General features: G+C 39.5%; 1 protein-coding gene across 1 annotated transcript; it reads right to left on the bottom strand.

Moving 5' to 3' along the window:
- Positions 1 to 3,976: 3,976 nt before the first annotated feature.
- Positions 3,977 to 19,000, bottom strand: lrrc3b (leucine rich repeat containing 3B). Its single transcript, XM_028400902.1, has 2 exons — positions 18,835 to 19,000; positions 3,977 to 7,728 (listed from the first exon to the last, which is right to left on the bottom strand). The coding sequence occupies exon 2, from the start codon at positions 7,578 to 7,580 to the stop codon at positions 6,798 to 6,800; it is 783 nt and encodes a 260-aa protein (XP_028256703.1). The 5' UTR covers positions 7,581 to 7,728; positions 18,835 to 19,000; the 3' UTR covers positions 3,977 to 6,797.
- Positions 19,001 to 24,081: the final 5,081 nt, after the last annotated feature.

Here is a 24,081-nt window from a genome sequence, read left to right as displayed (position 1 = left end):
TAATTTACACCACTGATCTAACAAATCTCTCATTTTCAAGAAATTGTTTCATTTTTTTAATACTCAGAATCCACAGATATCTAATATATGACATAAATCCTCTGTAGTCAGATGTGTTTGATCATATATGTTATACATTTGTTGATGTTTATTGGTATGGCATACTGTTTCTGAATATAATAGGATGTATAGTAATAAATGTTGATGCAACAATATGTTGGTAAAGTGTATTTATGTATTTCGCAAATGTAAATCTACATATTTACATGAACTACATATGCGTCAGTTTATTTCTACTATGGTTTATATGTAGTTATATTGTTTTCTAACTTAAAATGGTCTGATCCAGATCAACAAAAGTCGGTTGGCCTTTGACAGTTTGCAATAAATATGTCTGCTTAATCCACATCACTAAGAGATTTACAAACTGCTGTGCTTTATGCTCTGACACAATGCATGCCATTGATTCACTGTGGCCTTGATTTTTATAAAAAGCAGCAGCTTTCTGAGTGAGCTGTGATCTGTGAAAAAGACATGTACAGTAATCCAACTCTCTTGAACATGGCGTGTGTGTCTCTAAATCGTGCCTGCCATTGAAACCTTGAGTTTTTATCATTTCAATAGAACAGAGTATGTGAAAATGTCAAAAGGATGCACAACTGACTGTTAGCATCAAGGGGGAGCATCATTTTGATCTATTAATTTTTTCAGGTTTTGGGAAATAATTAAGTTTTTGTTTTATTTTTAGTTTAGTTTTACCAAAGGAAAGATTCCCAAATAAAACTAACTAAATTTATTTGCAAATGTTATGTAATTGTGTCCTGCTGCTGGATGCTATATACTGTGATTTCAGTGGGAACCAGGACTGCAGCCTTCAAGCGCTATCTGTGGAGTGTGGTCATTGTCTCCATCAGGCAGATAATCAATTGCCTTGTTTGAAATATAAAAAAATAAAAACATATTTTCTGGATGCACAGTGACGTCAAGCCTACAGTAAATAAAGTCGGTTAAAAGATTCATCTTATACATGAAAAAATTGGTTGACACTGACCCAAAGAGTCTGGTAGAGATCCATCTTCAAGGAGCTGTCTGGCTTTCACTGCATTATGTATCAGCCTGCAGACCACACAGCCCACTCTTCAGACTGCCCTCACTGCCATTTAAAAGATAACACTCTGCCATCAAGTACTAAACAAGCCCTTTCAGAAGGAGCTATCTCTTCAAAGGGACATATGGAATAAATGTTTCCTCATTTTCAGTTCTGTAGCAAGCCTTTCTGAAAAACATCCATATTGTAATATCATAATGTTACGCTGTATGTGGACGGTTATGCTCCCTCTGTGAAATCACCAAAGGCCAGTTTGTGTCACCCATCATACTAATGGATGGATGGATGGATGGAGGCCCCGTGGGCCCGTGCCGTTTATCCGCACCTGACCCAGAAGGACCATTGCTCTCTCTCCTTCATCCTCTTTGTCCTGTCTCCCTCTTCTTGTCCTCCTCTACCCAGCCGACTGTCAGCAGGAAGGTTCTCCTTATGAGCCGGGTCCTGTTCACTGTTGCTCTTAAGGGGGTTCAAGCTCTGGGTCTCTGTGAAGCGCTTTGAAACAATTTTGATTGTAATATGCACTATATAAATAAAATTGAATTTTGACCCTCAGCCCATCCTGTAGTTTTGGAAGTGATCAAGCTGTAAAGGAAGTTTAGGATGTGATGGCGCCACATTGTCCAAAATGTAAATGTATTACAGTGTTGTATATCAATAAACCATAACATCTGTCTAATTAGTGGAAGCAGAAATCTCATTGGTCAAATTGTGCCATATATGTGATTTATATGCTTCATTTCAGAGAAAACTTGAAGTAAAATTTATTTATTTATATATATATATATTAATCTGAACTGTGAGTTCTGCTTGAGAACAGTGTGGCACAGCTCCATAAGTGTGAAGGTCACCACTTGGAACACCTGCAGAATGAATTTCCTTATTTCAGTGATTCAGCTGTTGAAGGATTCTTCCACTCAGTTATTTTATTTTATTTTTTTCTGCATTTTAATTGATGTCACACTGAAGCTGAATCTAAAAACACCAACTGAAGGACAAAAGAATGTATAAAACGTTCCCCCTCTGATGCTCTAGCATATGTGTGTTTTTATAGGTAGCAGAGCATTGTAGTTTCTTTTGTGTACTCAAGGTTAACCAAGCTCAACTAGCAGGAGGTTACTGTGGAGCTTAAAAAATGACAAAAATGAGCATTTGTTGGAAGGGGATTAGGAGAGAAGTGCAAATGTTAGCCTTGCCTAGCCATACAAATTTAACCAGGCTAGTGGAAAACCTAAATAGGAAGTTTGTTGCATTAACAGAAAAAGAAACTACAACATAAACCAATGCATACCTCCTTTATTTCATTTTCTATATGTCATGCCATTACAACACAACCATGATAGTCAGTGCTAACACTGTGTGAGTTAGTCTATCACTCACTGCTCTGTCGTTGCACAGACAACTGTGATATGATACAGTATAATTTCAATAGTTCTTTACATCAACATAGTTGATTTTTTTTTCTAACTTGCAAAAGCCTAAAATCGACAAATCCACTGAACAGTAAGAATCTTAAACTAGGAGTGTTCTGAACAAACAGGTGGAAAGGTGGAAGAAGAAGAAGACGTCAAATAATAATAAAAAAATCAAATGGTGAGAGAAGTATTCAGGCACTTAGAAATACTCTCGGGTCCTTGGCTACACTGTGCTTCATTACATTGTACATGCATTTTCATAGACTATCCTGATCCTGTCATGAGGAGTATGAGGTTGCCTCTACAAGACAAGGCTAAGGGGTGTAACATTCAAGAACAACTAATTAAAGGGATTTTCAAGTATTTCACAAAACATCAACGTTCTATTTACATGTGATCCGAGTGTTCTCTACATACATAATCTCATTGCATATCCCCCGAGGTCAGAGATATACTTGCTTTTTTATACTTCTTCGTGCGTACACGACTGGCTACTGACTGTGTGAGTTACAAGCTGATTCCACTAGGGGGCACACCAAAAATTCAGTTTTTATCGTAGCATTGTTGTGTTTGTTTCTGGTAGCATGAGGGGAGGGTGATAGACCCAACAGCTTGGCTATAGGTGTCTAATGTCTGGTGGACAAAAATGTCCCTGCTTGATATGTCCCCTTTTAGTAAGTCCCGACATGGTACATTAAACATTCTTTGCCTTACAGGGACAGACATTTTTGAACATTTGTCTAAATTGGTCCTGGCATCTCACCAACTCCATCTGTCAATCAGTCACCTTTTACTCCCCCCAACGCTGAGCCTACTGATGATGTGCGCCTTGTGTCTCGTGTACACAGAAGACCAGCTGCAGCAGTCAACAGGAAATGCAAGTCAGCCAAGCTTAGCTTAAAGCAAGTATGTCTCCAGCCTAAGGCGTCATTTTAACATCCATTATTGTTCAAATAATGACAAACTAATTAAAACAAGAACTGAACAAAAACATTTAAAACAGCCAGAATCCAACATGTAACCAATACTGTGGTATATTTCTTTGTGTTTATTTATTTATTTATTTTGGCGAGAAACTAATTTCCTGTACTTTTACATATCAATCTTTCCATCAGCCTTTTCTTTTGACCCTCCCTGGTTCTACATTTTTAGTGAGCTTCAGTGACTCTGATGAGAAGGAAGCCATTTGAGAAAAAGAGCATCAATTTTCTCTTCAGACAGCAGCGGGAACATTACTGTACAGTGTTATTAAAGGGAAATGATGCATGCATTGCCATCGTGACTTGAATAGGGTTGTTTCAGATGGATTGTCATGACCGAGATGATTATATTGACTGCTATGTTTGAAGCATCTATTCTCTCCATGAAAGGAATTGATTAGAAAAAGGAATGGTAGACAAAACGGTAACAATTACCAGACACAGAAAGACTCGAGTAACCACAAAACACACACAAGAAGAGACTAAAACTGACATTTAGTCTTGTGCTTACTTCTACAGATATACAAAGGTATCACTCTGATTGACAACAGGAAGAAATGTGGACAAACTGAAAGAACAAATACACAAAAATACAATACATCAACAATCAGAGCCAGGTTCCATTATCCAAGGTTTTTTTTTTTTAGACACTTTTTGCAGCCAAACATTACAGTCTTTATCTGCAGGGATTTGGCCAGACATCTTGGAGGTCTGTGGCTAAATATGAGGTTTTTTGCAAATATTTGTGATTTAATAATAAGGAATAGAGTAAGGTAATGCAAATGTGGTGCTGAATCCATCTACTTCCTGCCTTGCTACATAAAGGTCATACTGCTTTCTGGTTGTAATTCATGGGATGCAAGGTTTGCCTGCCCAGGACAAGGTTCAAAGGCGGCCTTGGGCTTTTCTATGTTGAGTGTGATGTCTTCTTACAGTATATGTAATGCTCTTAGACTAGTCTTTCTGTCTCACAAATGAATTATTACAGCTCTTACTTGGGATGTAATACATTGGGGTATGTGCTAGTAGGCTATTTCATCTAACTCCAAGATGACTAACTCAACTCAACAAACTCAACTAAGTCAATCCTTGGATGAATGCCTTAGTAGTAGAGTGCTGCAGGGATGCAGATTTTGCAGGGAAACCTAGAAGTTAGCAATTAGTTAGCATCACAGTGGTTGAGAAAAAGTCTGAATATAATAACCAGAAATATAGGAAATGTTATTGTTCATGTTATAATTGTTTTACAGCAGAAATAAAGATGTTTACAGTCTTTTTTGGTCTCTAGTTATAAGTTCTCTTTTTAGTACAACTGTATTTTTATTTAACTCTTTTTAATAATATTAAACTGTTGCATTATTTAGGCCAAAAGACTGCCCCGAATTGACAGTCAACTCTTCAGGTGATGTCATAGAAGCTTTATCCATATTCATATATGTCTCTAGGAAACTTTGTAGTCACATTTAGCTACTTGTTAGCATCTGCCAGTTAAAGCCTTATAAAAAGGGGGTATTAACCAGTGAAACTTGCATCATAGAATAAAACCTCTTTGAGCTTGCGTTAACCACAAACACACTGAAAGGTTTCATTGACTTTGGAACAAGGGAACTAACAAGTGCTAAGATGCCAACATATGTCTAGGTTTAGGAGTCATTCCTACAGCACTGTACTGGAATGTATGTTTCTTTAAAACTGCTTGTGTGGTTGTATTTAACATATTTTTTAACCCTTTCTGGATTACATTCTGAAGACTACCAAGAATACATTGGATGTGTACTCCTACTAGAATTTCCCTACGTCTATGAATAACAAATCTATCTATATATCTATGTATGATTTAAATATACAAATTTTGCAAAGGCCACAAAAGCTATTCTGGGGACAGTCTTGAATGGGACATGTTTAGTTAGGGTATAAACATACTTAGTTATGATTTAAGTATACAAATTTTGCAAAGGCCACAAAAGCTATTCTGGGGACAGTCTTGAATGGGACATGTTTAGTTAGGGTATAAACATACTTAGTTGCAGGTAGAGGGAAAAAAAAGAGGAAGTGCTGTAAACTGCTTTGAAAACATGTAAAAAAATGGTCAACCTCATAAGATCAAGGGATAAAAATCCAGCTATTATAAAGGTGTGAGCTGTAATAATAGTTAGATATGGGGATAAAGTTTTGTATTTCTTGTCATGGGAAGACATTCATATCAACATGTACACACTCAAAGCATGAGGCTGACTTGTTTGTGTAAGGAAGTAACAGAAATGGCCAGATGCCACACTTTGTGTCCCTGAAAACATGTGTGTCCATGTGCAAATGAAAAGAAGGGGGGGCATGTAAGATATGTAATACATAATGGTTTCTTCATTGATTGAATGTCTTTTGGAGTCAGTGAACACAAATATGGGTAAGTATAAATTAGACAAAATAGCATCACCGTCTATGGAGCCACTGACGTAAAACAACGGTGTGACCCCTGCTTTACTTGCTCCTCCCAATTGTTGGGACTGTCTTTATAATATGGGTGATGGATACTGAACTACAATAAGCATTGATTTAGATGTAATTCATATGGCCAGTGGGCATGCTACATCACAGTTATCAGAAGAAAAAAATGTACTGGCATTAGTCAGTTACAACGAATGAAAATCCATTACTGTTTGGAACAGTATAAACTTAGATAAAATGTAAATAATAAAAAATACTAATGCCATTTTATAAAGTATTTTTACTTTTCTTGTTCTGGCAGAAATAAGCTTCCATAGACTCCAGTGATCTTTGCCATATTTATGATTGTCTATTTTAAAGACAGGCCATCAGACAACTTTTTTACACTCTATGAATATCGAGACATGCTCAAACTGCAAAAACTGCTACTTGAAATACTGTTATTAATTTAATTAAGTACGTCAATGCAGAAATAAAATTAGTTAGAATTTCATATTTCATTAAGACCTAGGGGAGTATAGGGTGTCATGCCTTACAAATATTTTTGGGGATATTCCAAATATTTGTTTAAAAAATTATTTCATTATTTAAACCTGAGATTCAATTTGTTTTTAAAACTCCATAAGTAATTTTTCTTTATAGAAAAGACTTCATGTGGCCACTTTTTCCATCTCATACTGGATTGGTCATGAACAAACCTGGGTAAGGACATTTGACAAAATTTCCGAAGTACAAAGTTTGTGATGCTCACGTCACCTAAAAGTTTAAAATAGTAAACACTATAAATGTGGGTCCTGTTACATAAACAATTTGGTGTTCATTAGGTTTGTGGCGGACGACCAATCACTGCTGTCAGACAACAGTGCTTATGTCATCAGCTTCGTCAGGTTTCTTGGGCTTGCTTGGGAGGGATTTGAGGTACTCCAGGTGTCGTCGGGCATCCTCCTGATTTTGACGTACGTAATACACGACATATGAAATGACCATAGCAAACCAACCAAACATGGTCACCAGCATAGCGTAGTCTGTGGTCCTTTTGGCTAGGTTACAAAGGTCTGTGTCCACCGCCAAAAAGGGTCGTCCCTCTTGATCGCGCAGCTCCGAGCTCCTGCAGAGAACCCTAGCGGCAGCCTCGTGGTTGTGGGCCATTCCGCCTATGGCCTGCTGGAGAGCACAGTCACAATGCCAAGGATTATCATCCACAATGACGCGGGCCTTCAGCCGAGCGAAGGCATCCTTGTGTACGCTAGTGATGCGGTTGTGGGAAAGGTCCAGCACCTGTAAAGTCCCTTCTATGCCACTGAAAGCGCCTTCCCCTAAAGTCTCCACCGCATTGTAGGAAAGGTTGAGCTCTCTCAAAAGCCTGAGTCCATGGAAGGCTTGATCGGGTACAGCCCCTATCTGGTTGTGCTCCAGCCTCAGCAGGACTGTGTCCACTGGAAGGTTGGGGGGTATCTCTTTGAGGCGGGACTGACTGCAAGTAACGTTGAGGCCGTGGAGGTGGAGGTCGCGTTGGCAGATACAGCCCTTTGGACACATGCTGGCCGATGGGAAGCACAGGGCCATGAGGACAAGGCTCTGAAGGAGCAGGCACATGGGGATGGAGCGCGACAGCCACAAGTCCAGCAGAGTCATACTGACCGGCTGTCAGCAGCATCCCGCCTGGGGCAGCAACACCACCACTGGTTCCTTATGCACATTGCATAGTGGCAACTGGTCCTTACAATCCACCCACTACTGGTACCAGGGTTTGTGTAAAGATGTAATCATGCTGTGTTGAGGCCTGGAAAGAGAGAATACACAAGGTCACAGGTGGCATTTTAGTTGTTTATATGCTAAATGTATGACTTAGCTTGCTGTTTAGCTTCTGTTAGAAGCAGGGAAGCACCAATTTGACTTTTTTAAACTTGATAATAATACCAATACCTGGACTTTGCACAAACCTGAGTTTGAGATTTTGCAAATAGCAGTTGAACATGGTGGCATAGGAGACATGTGTTACGGACCCCTGGTCCGTTTGGATGAGAGTGACGTTGTGTGTGTGTGTGAGAGAATGCGTTTGGAGGTGGGTCCGAGTCAATGAATGGGAGTGAATGTAGGCGGGTCCCATGCAAACAGGAGCTTCTTCACGAGTGGCTGGCTACGAGACTCCTCCACCAATGTTCGTTCTGCAATCTGGGCGTGCGCTACAAAAGCCTCGAACCACTACATCTCGGCGGAGACTGCCAAAGAGAGGGTTGCCGCGTGTGTGTGTCATTCTCCCCAGCGCAACAGAGGTGTCTGTTATGCTGACTATGGTCGTTACGACATGTGCTTTAAAGTTAAGAGTTTGTTTGTGTAACTTTGTGCTGCCGCTCTCAGTAAGTGACTTGTACTGTTTTTTTTTTGGGTGGATTGACCTCGCTCGTACGAACGAGTAGATTTGTGTTTGTTTTAAGATGATCGGTTAACCTCCGTGTGTTAAACCCGAATTGAAATTGTTCTTTTTTTTTGTTCTGTGGCGTGGCTGGACCTTTTGTCCCCCGCTCTTGATTTGTAATTTTCTTGATTAACCCAAGTAATGTGACAACATGAAATACCTTTATACAGATGACTCTTTTGCTCACACCATGTTGTCCTCCTATGTGTTTGTTAAGAGTCAATTCTACTGTAATGCTGCATGTGCCATGGCCCATGACGTAACACACTTACAAACATAAACTTAAAGTGAATAAATTTGTCCTATGGGTCACCCCTATTATCCAATGCTCAAGCTATCTATAGAGTCACTATCTGGGCCGATGTATCATTTCGGAGCATCCCTAGTTGGAATGGAAGTTCCCATGTCAAAAAATATATGGCTTTTGGTAAAATCCTTGTAAATTTATGCTGCTTGTTACAAACTGATGATTTAATATCAATAAGTATCCATAAGTATACAATTTTGTGTCAAAATCTTTTTTTTCCTTCCTTTCCTTATAAATGTACAAATTTAATATCCAGTCATAAACTGGTAAGTTTATATCACTTTATTTTATAACCTTATTGAAGACTCCTCACACACTAACAGATTTTAGTGCCGACTGTCCCCAACAAGTGCAGACTGGTGCAGACATTGCCCGACAGGGAATTGTGGGTAAAATTGAGCAAAAAATATTTGTGTTGTGTGTCCCCAGCCTTAATCATTCGGCAGGAATGGAAATAACACGATTACTGCTAAGTTAACAAGTGTGACTAATTCCTTCTCAACCACCTTAGAGTGATCTCAGACATATTGTCAGAGTGAGTCACGCTCCCATTTCACGGCAGCACAAAGAGACAACACTTCCATAACCTGTGATGTTCACATTCTGCACAAAAACAGCCTTTAAGGGCCTTCATACATCCAACATCTATTTCCATGTACTTACTACATTTTCCAACATAATACACGTTCATAAAAGCTTTAATAACTGCTGTTTATTGATTCAAATGTAACCTCCAAAGAATGTACCACATGGAATAAATCAAGAGAATACATCTACACAGCTGCTTATTTCTTCAGTGGATACCAGACCGTTGACAGGCTGTGTACCTCTTTTAGAGGCGTCTCCTATTTATCTGCTGGCACTGAGGTAGCAGTAATGTGTGAGGAAGAGGAGAGGCGAGGGATCATCTGTTTTCTGCCGCTCACTGAGGACCAGTGGCAGCTCCCAGACCCACATCAAGCTGTTTATCCAGCTGCTGCTCTGCCACAGGAGGCAAAAGCTGCTGTTGTTGTATGGAAACAAGCTTTGCGTGGCATCTATTAAAACCTGTACAATGCTTATGGGAGGACTGATCTGTTGGTATACCTCCTCATTATTACAGTTCATTAAAACCGGCTTATGAATTACCTCACAGGTTTGGTCATTAGGATGAGTGGCACAACAGGAACAACAAAAGCTGTAAGATGATCCACAGGGACTGGACTGAAAGGAATCTTATAATACAACTCAAATATAGTGATAATGTTAAAGTGCATTGTTTTTATTGACACCTTTGGGTTTTTATAATGCTGCACATACAATGTATGTGCACATACTGTGTTATTGTTGTCCCCCTGTTAGAATAAAATCAATGTTTCATCCTTGCTTTGCAGTTTTGGTGAGGACAAAATGGGGCACAGTCCTTATTAAACTGTGGACTAAACTGTGGACAATAGACATTTAATATATTTACATTGGGTCTACACCTTTGTACTAAGGCATTATTGGCAGTAGTGCAGTCCATCACTCGTGTGTGGTGTTTGAACTGCCTCAACTCTGGTGTCTTCAGTGTAGGACTGCTATTGAACAACATGGCTATGTTAACAGCACTGCAGCCGTAGCTCTGTACATGTCAACCAGCATATTTCTAATAAACCAATGATATACACTATCATCCTAACCAGTCTACTTTCACCCTACTAGTAGATCTCAATTTGATCACTCTCAATTTACTGGTAACTCTATGCAAAAGCACTTGTTGGGGTGCTAGGAAACAGTGGCTAAAAGTGGCTAAAATGAGTTTTAAATGATGTGGCTCAAAACAAGAGCCCAGTCCCTCACATTAAATGGATCTAGTTGAGGTGATTCAAGCCCCTTTAGAGGTCTACCAGATGTGCTGAGCCTCTGGATCAGCCCAGTAGTTGCTGAGGTAGTTGGGGATCCAGCAGGAGGAGCTGGAGAAAGTTCCTGGAGACTAAAATATCTAGGTGTCTCTGCTCCACCTGCTGCTAGTCTGACACCATGCCGGCTATGCAGATTTTTAACTATGTTTGATATGTAAGCTTGAACATAATTTCTGTTACCATATTAGACGAGTTGGTGCTGCTGAGAATGTTTTCAGTCTAGGTATTTGGTCATAGCCCACTGTATTGGACAACGTTTTGGTGTGAAATAAATTAGAATCAATTTTTCAATTGGATTCTTTTGTACAACATGAAGTTTGACCACAGAATACAACTACCAGAGATATTTCACACCTTAAAAACATGACAATTGGCCCCCCTGCCGACTATAACTATCTAAATTAAAATGTCACAACGATATGCGCAAAACCTGTTGAGATATTTCAGCCCGGATCAAAGTGATGGACTGATCGACTGTGGCGTCATTACAGCCTCACAGCCGGTGTGACTAAAAGTATTGTGCTGTCAAATGGAATTTGGAGCCATTAGCTTCAGGGGCCTTTCAGATGATGTGAATATGCTACTGTGGGAAGACTTATTTCTGTGTCTTTCATCAACAGTCTTGTTCCATAATAAGCTCCCAAATGGCTCAAGGATTGAAGATGGGCCAATGTCATAGTACGCCTAAAATATATATATATTCTAAAGCATTGAGTGACAAATCTGAGCCTATGAACAACTATTGTGTCTGATTATTGCATCATTTTATTCATCCTTTATTAAAATTACCACACATACATTGTTAGTCATTCAGACACCACCCAGCTGGCAGAAATACTTCAAACAGGATTAAATCAGGATTCATCCACAGCAGAAAGTAGTCCTAATTTTTTTCTTACCATTTCTGCATCCTGCTGTTTTATAACATTAGTGGTTTAAAAAATGAAAATATAATCTGTTACATTTTGTGCTTGCATGATGCATAAAATAAAATGTTTTTCACTGCCATGACTCTTCTTGGTGTTTCCCACAAAAGTGTGTCTGGTTGGGATCTGTGTGTTACGTATATATGGTTTTTGGGCAGTATACGATATACACCAAATGAGGGTTAAATTTGATTCAGAACACCTCAAATGCATGACCAAGATCCCAGGATAGACATCTAAACATGGCTGGGCTGTGAGCAGCTGAGGAATCCAAGGAGGTGCTGTTTAGTGTCTTTTCTCCCGTCGTGTTGCAACAACGGCTAAGCCGTTTGGAGGATGAATTAATGTATGGATAGGTACAGGACAGATGCAGGGATAGGAAAATAAATGTATGAAAGCATTTGTTAATAAATGAATAAATGAATGCATGCATGCATATGTAGATATGTTAATAGATAGATGGATGTGGAGTATAATATGAAGGGATGTGGATAGATGATGGTTCCATTGAAGCAGGATGTTCTATAGAATATGCACTCACAGATTAGAAATCAGAGCCTTTTAGACTTAGCCTAAAAGCCTAAATTAAGCTCTTTCTTGGTGACGAGCAGACACATGCTTCATCTGTGTTTGGTCTATTGAAAAATTCACAAGAGCTCTGAGCTCATTTTTGAATTTTGAACAGAGATTGTGCTTTTTACAACTAATTTTATTTGTATCGGACCGTCTCCTTACACACACTTCAGCCTCTACTGCAATTGACTAACACTGCGCTAATTATGCCATTAAACTGTTGTTTACCTCACTATTTTTAACATTTTATGCTCTTTCCTGGGTGCCACTGTACAACAGGCCTACAGGACAACAGATGAAAACTAGCCTTTGGCTAATTCGGGCACAGTACAGATGTTCTGTTTTTAATATGCACTGTCCTGCTAAAAATAAAATATAAATCAAACTGGAGATGGCTCATTGCAATTATTTAATCAATATGCAATGTCAATCCACAGCATCTTCAGAAATAGTGGTGCCAGTCCACAGTCATAAAAAAGCATAAATGAACAAAAAAATCAATGTATAAATAAATAAAGATTGTTAAACTGATAGAACTAGATTAAATCAAATAAGAAGTGTGACTTTTTCTTGATACTTTATTATATTATTTTATTTCTCAAATTTCATAATCCATCATGTCTAATTTCAGTGTGAAATGTTATACTGTAATTGACATTTTGCTTAGGTATCTGAATACATGAATTCATTAAATAGTCACATGACCATAATATATATTTACTGCAGTAAAAATCGTGTTTCAGTAGGGGTGTCCTAAAATGATTTTCCAAAGAGCAACTACTGCAAAAGAGTTATTTCTCTAAATGTTTTTTTCTATAAGCTTGAGGTTGTAACAGTAGATATAGATATTTTTTTCATCACATACATATCAGGTTTCTAGGGATCATGTTTATTTACTACTGACTCTGTGAGGTGAACGCAACCATGTGAATGTGTGGCTGAGCGGCTGCTGTAGGCAATTAGCCAAACGAGTAACCCAATCAACAAGGACATCCTCCTGATCAGCTGCACCTGATCACCTGATGAGGCTATAAAGGTACCTTCCTCCACCTTTCAGTCTCTTTCTGCCACCAGGCTCTGAGTCATTCCACACCACATTGTTTAATTTTCTTAGTTCCTTTGTGAATTAACAGGTCAGTAATGTTAGTCAGGGTTTATCGTCCTTGTTTCTTTGTTGTTGTTGTTGCTACCCTCTAAGCCTGGGTAGTTGCATATGGGGGCTCATCCAGGTTCATTTTGAACTGTTTGTTTCATACTTCTGTGGGTTGTCCTTTTGTGTGCATCTTTTGAATGATTAATTGGCAGAGAAGCTGTTTGTTTAGGGAAACCTATTTGGATTTTTACTAATTCATGCAGACACTTTTTGGTATTAGTGAGTGTTAACGGCAAACATTTAGGACTGGAAACTCTGTAATTGAACTTTTAGGCTGATACAGCAAATTAAAAAATTTGTTATATGGGTGGGGAGGTGTTATGTTTCTAGTGTCTGGCTCCAGTTGTTTGTTTCAGGTAACCCAATAAACAAGGACCTCCTCTTCATCAGCTGCACCTGATCACCTGATGAGGCTACAAGAGTGGCCTTCCTCCATATTTCAGTCTCTCAGCCAGTTGGACTAGCACGCCACTCCACCCTTAGATCCTTTTTAAATTAATTGATAAACACTGTCATTTTTCTACCAAAGAGCGCTGACTGTCACTGACCTCAACCTTACTGAGAACTCACTGTATGTCCATTAAAAAAACAATCCTACCTGCTGTGGATCAGCTTGGTGAGGGAAAAACCCAACTTTCTCTGAATATAATACTAAACATTAAAAATGATGGTCTGTGCCAGCTGAGATGTCCATCTTGATTTAAGATAGAGAGCTGGTCTGTTCTCCTTTCTTCCTTCCTGTGAGGCACATAACCTTCTGAACTCCAGTCTCTACATATTTTATCCACAGACAGCTGAAATTCTGCTCTATGAAAGACTAGTCCTTATTTCGGGGTTAGAAATCTTCCATCTAAAAAAGACATTAATACCAGAAGTAGCTCACAGATGTAGATTTTTCTAATACTTTTGCTAACAAACGGGATTAGTAGTTCATGGTTCAGTCTTCTTTATGGTAGATAAATTTATTACTTACAGCAGAGATGGAACTAGTTTGATCATTGATTAATCTATGTCTTTCCCTCTTGGCATTATGTTAACACCTTAACACACACCTTAATGTTTCAGAGCAGCAAACTGCCAAAAACATCTGCTTCCATAGGATTTAATGATTTGAGCTGCAGCAGGTGCTGCTGATCATCAGTCCTTGAGTGATCAGAAGGTGTATAGACCTCCTATAAAAGCATGCAGCTTCTGGAGTTTTGGACTAGGTGGATAACAGAAGCATGACTGAAGTATGAGTAGATGGAGCCAGTTCCACACTATCACAGCCAGTAAAGGAGGCAGGCTTCATGTCATGACTTGTCCTGCTTGCCTTGATCAAAATTATTAGTGGAATTGCTTGAAACACCTCAGACATTTCTTGACAGTTCTGATTGGAAGTTGGTACTGAATCCACAGAGACCAGACTAATATTTTGTATAGAATAAAAAATGAATTATGATGGCTGGCCAGGCTTAAGGAGTAGCAGTAAAAATGGCCCATCTTTCAGTGGAAAAGGTTACAATGATTGCTATGCTGCTCGCTGGCCCTGAAATGAAATGATTGATCAAGCAGTGGTGGTAAAATGGAGACACACAGGAGAACATGGTTATTTTGCCCCTTTTTCCCCAGTGTGATTTCATGACATCCTGAAAGTGTATCCATCTCAGAGAACACTGAACACACTTGTAAGAAATAAGTACTGTAACAATGACACACAGAGCTGGATAACATTCACACTTCATTCATTCATTGTGGCTGCTTGCAATGCTCCCTGAATCTCCTGTCATTTCACATCCAAATCACCTGACTCCAAACAAACACCTGGTCCCTTTTCCTCACTGTATTATTATCTGCTGGTCTGGTTTCCTTATCCTCTGTGAAACAACCTCCTGTCCTGACCTCCTGCTTGTTTTTGGACTTCCTCACCTCTCCCTTATCTTCTGACTGCAAAAGGTTCAGCTGTTTTGTCTCTAGAATGCCTTTAAGTTCTGTTTTTTTTAGTCCTTTAATCACTGCCTTCCAAGAACTGTCTATTTGAACTATTTAATAGTCATACAAACAGTAAAGTTTTACACCTTCACACCAGGGGGCAGTCATATTATTTTGGCCTCACTTTAATGGAGTCCGTCTGTGTTCCTTTTGGTTTTGTCTTGTTTTCTGTTTTACTTTGAAAGTCCTGCTTCCCTTGTGTTTTACTTCCCCTGTGTTCCCGCCCTTTGTGATTGTTTGCCCTGCCCTAATCGTCGTAGAGGTCTTTGAGGGACGGGAGACGCCGATGATCCTCTAAGCTGCTCATCGCATAGTTCCCCACCCGAAAGGCCCCCCGCATCACAGGAGACCCTACCCACCCCTCACACCGCTTCTTCAGTCTGCTGCCATCAGGAAAGAGACTGCGTAGCCTCCGGGCCAGGACCAGCAGACCGAGGGACAGCTTCGTCCACCAGGCTGTTTTTTGGGTTTGAATTTAATTTTCTTTAGTTAACAATAAAACTCACCTGGTTTACTGAACCCTGTGCCTGAGTACTCTATTACTCCCGATACCTTCTGGTTTTTAATCTAACACACTACATGGTTTGTTAGTGACAGGAGACGGGATGAACAATTTGTCTTTATGACAAGATTTCAGAGCAAATGCAAGAAGCTGCAAAATATTTATGAAAGCTAGCAGTTTTGTAAGGCAACTATCTGTAGGAATTAACCATGCACACACCAAAAACTGCTATTACTTCTATACTGGAGGCTGATTGGTCCGAACCACCTGTGGTACCATCACAAGCATAACTTTAAAGCCTGGCGAAATAGACTTCTGTATGTTTTTTGATCTCATGAATCTCCTGATAATCTAGCTGCCATGCAAAATAGTTAAAAATCAATGAATGCAGCATCAACTTCTGCATAAAATTGTAAAGTAAAGCAGATGACATCATAATACCTGTGTTATAAATAGTAATGTGAAGTGAAATATGGCCACACAGCATATGTATTCTGACACTGGCTCATTTTTTTTTTTCAAAGGAAGCAAATGTGAGGAAAATAGGGCTGTTACCACCTGCCTCCAAATTGCTCGCAATCAGAATGTTTGTGCTTTCCCCGAGAAGGGAGGTGCTCGCAATCAATGAATCATTAACCTGCTGGTGAGAAGCACTTACTGTCCTCTCTGCCTGCCACCGCTTTCTACCAGCAGCATGGATTACAACACGCAGCTGGCAGGTCTGACACACTACAACCTCCACGGGCACAGCGAAGCCGCCTTCGCTCCTATTACAGGGCAGCTTGTGAAAGGTCACATCACTTCATCTGGGAGCCAGGGATTACATGCTAACAGGTTAAAATACCAGACCAACATTGCTGTCTTTACTGAGGAGATGCAAAAAGACAGATGAAAAGTGCATAGTGAGAAACACAAAAACAAATATGGACAAAGGTTTGTGGACATCTAACAACTATTGTGTGTATTTTTGGAGAACATTTTAAGGTCCATAAAATGGCAGAATACATTGTTTTTATGATATGATTACTCACTATCAATCAACGCTGCAAACAACCATCAGCTGCAGACCTAGCATTCAGAGTTCCACTTTGACAACTTAAAATAGACCAGTAAAGCAACACTGTATGCTATCCATTTACTTTTGCTGCTGTCTTTGTGGATCTCATCAGGCCAATTTTGATGATTTTTATTGGTGATTCAGCACGGTTCCATGTGATTTTCAGCAAGGTGAACACATAGCTGCTGCACTGTCATCACCAATTTGTCGTGTTTGCATCAGCTTTGACAAGGTCACTGGTGGCACAGGGCAGCGGCGGCAGCATGAGAAGAAGTAAAATGCACATTGTCTGGGCTTTGGACTGCTAGGAAAGAGGTCTGTTAAATCTAAAGTCAGAGTCTGTAGAGTCAAATAGGTGGCTCTGTTTTCACCTGCCTAGATCACCATGGTAACTGCAAACTTAACCTGGCTCATAGTTTCATCTTAAACCTTCGATAAAAGGTCCTGTTTTCACTGACTTTATCACCATTCACAGCCAACCTTATTAGACTTAACGGTACTTGAACTGCACCAGGAGGCTATGGGTCACATGAGAAATGCCTCCAGGAGCTACAATTATCTAATTATAATCCAAAGCATGCAGGGATTTTCCAGGGTGGGGTGGTGAGAAGCCATATTTCTCTATGCTTCATCTGAAGGTTGGATCCCACAGCCTCAGACTTTGACAACCCTATAGATTAGAGTGACATCATCCTCATTATCACAGCCTAATATTGAGTTTATGACCAATCTATGCTCTATAATAACCACCTGTTTGTCATTGATCCTTGAATTTCTCACAGAGAATAATACCTTAAACAGAGTCATGGACTCCACCAGACCTCCTGGTCCATGGATCAGACTTGTTAGTCCAGCACATCACACAGATCCTGGATTGGATTAGAATCAGGGAGGACAGTAACAACTTATCTTCGAATTTGGTAAATAGAAAAAAATTATTATGCAATGATTATATAATTATAAAATGTTAATAAAACTTAAGTCTGTATTTTAAATAATATTTTTAAAAAAGCCAGGGTCCATGAGAAAACCCGACCTTTTTCTCATCTGACTCTCCGCACTGGAGTCTCCATAACGGTTGTGGGGTTTACCTCGTTCGTCAGGAGCGTGGTCGCCGCCTTGTGAATGTAATTGTCTGAATTACAAGCACCCTGTGGCCGGGTGGCACCGAGGATCCCCCCCACCCCCCCACCGGTGGATCCAGCTGTTTGTCTCCACATGTGTGGAGAAGCTCTGCACCTATTTAACTGACGCATGCATCTGATGCATTGATACCATATGACAGGCGAGGCTGTGCAAACACAGCATGCTGTAACCTGACCAAACACGAATAACAATTAGCTACCAGCATTGCCACACTGTAATACACCTAAAACTGTGGCCGCGATGAAATGGAAAGAACGTCACGCAAAACTCCATTTGATAATCTGCTTATTTAATGTGCCGACATTTATTGGGAGACAGTCTCTTAACATATTGTGTATAATGAACGATATTATTAATCTATCAATGAGATTTAATAATTCGGCACAAAACACACACAACCAGCTGCAGTTATGAGAATAATAATTTAACTTTTATGAATGGTTTACACTGGCCGCGACCGCCCTCCGAGTCTCTGAGACGCGCTCTGCTCGGACTAAACTGCGGATGAAGCAGGGATGAAGTTGAAATTATACAAAAATCAAAATGTTTCTGGCAACAATATTATACGCCGAATTAACGTATGACATCTCCGCCCTTGAATGATATATTGCTTTAAATTAAATGAGCAAAGGTTGTTCGATTATAACCACATAAAACTGAAATTCTAGATTTTAAAATGGCGTTTGGCACGGCGTTCCCTGTGAAAACACCACGCATCAGCCGACGCCAAATCAAGCTGTCTAATTGTCAAACGAGCCAAAAATGCAAAAATAAAATACACAAATATATTTTAACAATCAGCCAGTATAGACATTATAGCTCAATATCTGGCCCTATTTTTTTCAATGTAGTCATTCATGAAAGCAGCGGCCGTAGCAGAGGAAGGCTCCACACATACACAACACAAGGCAAACACAGACATAGGAGCAACAGGCGACACCAGTCTCCTCACCTGCAGACGGGCATCTCCTGCTGGAGTGACAGCGTCCCCCCTTTCTTTTCTCCCACCTCCTCACATGAAGCCGATCAGAGGGGCAGAGAGGGCAGCCTGCCTCCTCAGGTATCCGCTCTCTGATGGACTAGTCGCAGTGTGAATTCGCATCTTTTACCTTACAGTACAGAACACCGCACAGGAGTGAATGGGGAGAAAGGGAGGGGTTCGCTGTGTGGAGTCGCACTGTAATAAAGACAGATGGACTTCCGGCCAGAGATTTCAGCATAAAGCTATATTAATCATGATCAATATAATAGTTTTGGAGTGCTGTAAAAGTAATAACAAAAGCAAAAATGGAAATGTATATGATGTAATATACAATTTTGTGGATATTAGTTTATAGCTCAAAGTCATACTGACACATTTGATGCACACACAGCGAGTATTAGTCATGTCAGCTTACCCGCTGATAGCAATGTGTTGCTGATCATATATTCTCATCATTGGGACAGCTAAACACCATTTTTGTTATCTTCATCATTGTCATGCTCCAATTTTGCCATCGGCATCCTCAGACACATCTTCATCTCCAGACCCCACTCCCTCGTAGTCTTGTATGCTGTCCAAATGTGTAGTAAGAATTATTAAACTATACAGTGGAATCAATATATATCCCACAATGCATAGTGTATACAACTGATTGTCACTACATTAGCATCATGTAGCATTATACATTGTGCAGCAATGTGGCACTTTTTAATTATACAACAACAGCGACTCAATTAAAATCACAGAGAAAATGATGACTGTGTTTTTTCACACAGTCCCCGACAATGAACTCCCTATTTAATGAGTAGACAGTCATGGCAAAGTAGCTATTGTCAGAAGTTCCAAATGTATGGTAATAGGGGCTGTTATGGCATTTATGGGAATATTCAATAGAAACAGAAAAATAAGGATGCACATAGATTTTTGACTTAAATTTTCTAATTATGTGATCAATTTGTGTGTGTATGCAATTATAGTCAATTGCTTTTAAGGCAATTGTGTTTTATTTATTTAGCAGTATGTACATCAGACTCAAGCAGACTTATTATTATCATCTGATGCCGTGGCTCTGGATCCAGCCTCAAGTGGTCAGTAGCGGTACTGCAGTTTTAGTATAACATCATTTTATATGTTGTTGCATTGTGGTGATCAGATGGTTTTGGGATTTTTTTATAGCCTTAATAATACAACCATTATTCAATACTACAGGCTATATTCTTTTGGAATTGTTTTCCTAAGGCGTGTTGCGCTCTCTCATCCACTTTGAAGACACCTTGTGTCTGACCATCCTGCTTTGCTTCTATTATGATGAGCAGAATGAGCTGGTTTCCTGTTAGCACTGTGGCTAACTGCAGCAGCTTGATGCAGCTGTGTTGTTCACTGTGAGGAGAGCAGATCAAATGAATGGAAAGTCATCATCTGGTAAACGGGTAATCTATCTGTATGTATGTAATGACAATGAGTTTTCAAAGGGAAGTTATGTTATTGGATTTGTATTATTATCAATATACAGTAGGTGAGATTTCCTGTTGGTAGAGCCATCAGCAGTTCCTGCAGCTGCAGCTGTGTTGTGAAATATTACAGTTATGTGTGGTATTATGCTCATAAATTGTCAGCAGGTCACAGTCACACAATGGGATGTGTGGGTCACACACATTCCTACCAAGCCAGGGCACGGCTGTCTGCATTCTTCACCTTTAGTCATGTCTACTGCTGTCCACTACATATGATAACAGCACATATCTGACTGTGACATCATAAAAACTGAAATGCTGCAGTAGATCTGGAGGTAGGTGCCAGGTGCTAAGCAATGCTTCATACAGTGCCAAACAACATAGAAATTTACACAGACAATTTTTGACCCCTCACATCTGGCTGCACTAAACATTGACAATAATACTGCGCCCCTCCCTTTCCTGCTTCCATAGAATTTAATTAGTTGAGCTGCAGCAGGTGCTGCTGATCAGTCCTTGATGAACTGATCGTCAGCAGGTGTGCAGACCTCTGTTAAAACAGATGTTTTGACAGTTTGCAGCTCTAGAACATTCAGGTGTGTGTTAACACAAAGACAAGAGAGAAAGACAAACAATGGTGTTAGAGAAGCAGCTGTTGCTGCACATCAATCTGGAAAGACTTATAAAACCATTTCAAACTATTTGGAGTTCAACGTTTTACAGTGAGAAAGATTATTCACAAGTGGAGAACATTCAAGAACATCTTCACAGGAGTGGACGTCACAGCAAATTCCCAGAGCCTACAGACCTCACTGAGCATGCTCAGTGTTAATATTCTTGACAGCACAATTAGAAGAAGACTGAATAAGTACAGTTTGTTTGAAGGGCTACCAGGAGATAGACTCTTCTCTCTAAAAAAAACACATGGAAGAACAACTGAGGTTCACTAAACTGCATCTGAACAAAGAACAACACTTGTGGAACAATGTCCTATATGGACAGATGAGTCCAAAGTGGAGTTGTTTGGCGCTAATGTGAGGAGTGACATTGTGATGTCATTTTACTTCTCCTGTGTTCCAGCCTTTGGTGATGGTTTGCCCTGCCCTAATGTGTTTCACCTGTGTCTCGTTACCTTGTCTATTTAAGTCCTGGGTTTTCCTTGTTTGTTCTGGATTCACTTGTTATACTGTTGCCCCGTCGTCTCCTTGGTTGCTTCTATTTTACAGGGTTCTCGTAAGTTTGTTTGGGATTGTTTTTTTTGGTTTAGTTTTTGTATTTTTGTTGTTTAGTTGTGTATTTTGTGTAAGTTTTTTTCAATAAATCTCACTTGGTTGCTGAAACCCTCTGCCTGCTCCTGAGTCCTCTTAACCAATCCTGACAGGGGATGCAGGGGAAGCAGAAAGCTCATGCTGTGAGTTGGCACCAGACTGCCATCACCTTAATCTTTCAATTACCTTCATCCACTAACATTTCTTTTATAACAAACAAATCCTTTTTGTTTGGGTTGTGGTCCTTGGTCATGAAAAAGTTATAGATACAATCAAAGGGGAGCACAGATGCCAGGAAATATGATCTGGTCTTGACACCTTTCTAGGTTCTTCTGAGAGTCTCTCAATAGATGATTGGCTGTGGCCTTTAAGGATAAGTGGCATTAGTTAATTGATGAATGGCCCATCATTTAAATCATTTATTTACCTAAAATAAGTACCTCTGCAGGAACATTAAACAGTTTAATTAAAGAAACAACTAATGACAGAACACAGTTGTTTGATTTTGTAGAAACAATCATCATTTATAATGAAATCCTGCCTTCAGGAAATAGGCTATGATCAACCAAAATATTGGTCAATAGGTGAGGAAGTCAACAACAGCCCATCTGCAGTAAGTGTCATGGGGGGTATCTTGCTTTGGATCAAAGACTTGAAGAGCAGGATGGAGGAGCACAGACCAAGTGATGGATCAATTGATTGCTGGTTGGTAATTGGCCCTCAGTTAAGAGATGAACAAATTTCCAAATATATGTTTGAAACAAGCCATTAAGGCTCCACTAACCCACTGCATCAGAGCGGCTGACCTTTCCAATCAGAACATCACAGATCGATGAAACGCTATTTGACGGTCATGTTGATGTTCGGAAATTGTCCATTCCGTCGTCCAAACTCGATACAGTAATGATTCGGGAATGATTTATCGTTGCTATTAGTCCTTCTGTGGGGAGGAAACATACTCTGTTTAATTCCTCTGCCAGGCTTCCATGTGTATAAATATTTGTGAGATTACTTGGTCAAAAGTGACATGAAAAAAAAATTAATGAAACTCATATGAGTCATAGTGTGACATTTGGACATGAAGCATTGTTTATGCTTCTCATCAGGTGAAATGTTATAATGAGCCGTGTATTGAGCAGATAAAAGCCTTGTAGACATTTATTATGCATCTCTATTCTCTGGCTCCATATACAGCATATAATTATCTCTGAGCTACGGGAAGGCTGATCACTTACTGAGGAGAGGAACAAATCATGACCTTGTTTCCTGTAAATGAAAGGGAATTCCTCTGTGTTTTGTCAGCGGAAAACACTCTGAAGGAGTCTCGGGAGCACAGTGGAAAAGGGCCCTTCACACACACACAAGCAGCATGACTCACCGTGAGCTAATGTAACTTTTGAAGATGTTAATGGAGCATAGATTATGAGTTGAGAGGAATTTAAACCAAGAGCAGAAAAATCATGATCTCCAAATACTGTTTTTTTTTTTTTTTAATCTTGCAAATCTAACAACAGTCATATGATTATAAACTGTTGCATCAAACTGATAATAATAATAATAATAATATGCTATTTCAGAATCAGAATCAGAAATACTTTATTGATCCCAGGGGGAAATTGCTTTCATTCCAGGTGCTCCATGTATACTCAAAAAAGACAGAAATACAAATAAGGTAAAGTAGTGAGCGTAAAAATAAAAAATATAAAATAAAACCTAATAAATTCTAAACATTAATATACATTCAAGTCAAATCCTGGCAAGTGAAGACTAAAGTCATATATAGTCTTCACTTGCCAGGATTTGATTTGAATGTATATTTAATCTGTAGTTTGCAATATTGGCACTCTAGATTTATTATTTACCATACTGTGGTGGTGTATATATCAGAGCTGTGAAGGCTAAAATGTAGCCACACACACCAAAAAGTAGCATTTACCAGGCTAATTAAAAAGTAAAATCCATCTGTCTGTCTTCAGTGGTAGTCGCCATGGAGATAATAGGCTGGCTTCTCTGTTTTGGGATGGCCTATTGCAATGATTTTGGTGCCACCCATCACAAATCGAAATGCGATTGGTTGATTCAACAACTAGAAAAAAAACACAAAAAACACAAAATATTATTATTAAAAGAAATATATTAGTGCTAAATTGTTTTAAGGCCATAAGGGTTATATTAAAAAGATTGAAATGATTAGATTCAAAGATTGTACACAGAGCTTATGAACACACACGTGTCCATACACTGTGGTTAATCTTGCTGAAAAGAAGCTAAAAATAGTCCTCTCTCTTTTCATACAGCAATTAAATATGAAGAGGACATGATTATCCAACCATTTCAGCCCCTGATCTTCTCATCTCACCCCACCCCTCTGGGAAGACTCTCACCCCTCTCTCATTCCCTGCCTAACTTCAGTATGAAAGCGCAAGGAACACCTTCTCTGTCATTTACAGTTAATTAACACTTTGCAGAGCTGAAATATAGTCAAATCTCTGGGT

Source organism: Parambassis ranga, chromosome 2, assembly GCF_900634625.1.
Source record: "Parambassis ranga chromosome 2, fParRan2.1, whole genome shotgun sequence".
In the NCBI taxonomy this organism is placed as follows: domain Eukaryota; kingdom Metazoa; phylum Chordata; class Actinopteri; family Ambassidae; genus Parambassis; species Parambassis ranga.
This window is presented reverse-complemented; position numbering and strand designations above follow the sequence as displayed.

Bases quoted from the DNA above. Each gene is read 5' to 3' on its own strand.
- lrrc3b (XM_028400902.1), bottom strand. From the start codon at position 7,580: ATGACTCTGCTGGACTTGTGGCTGTCGCGCTCCATCCCCATGTGCCTG.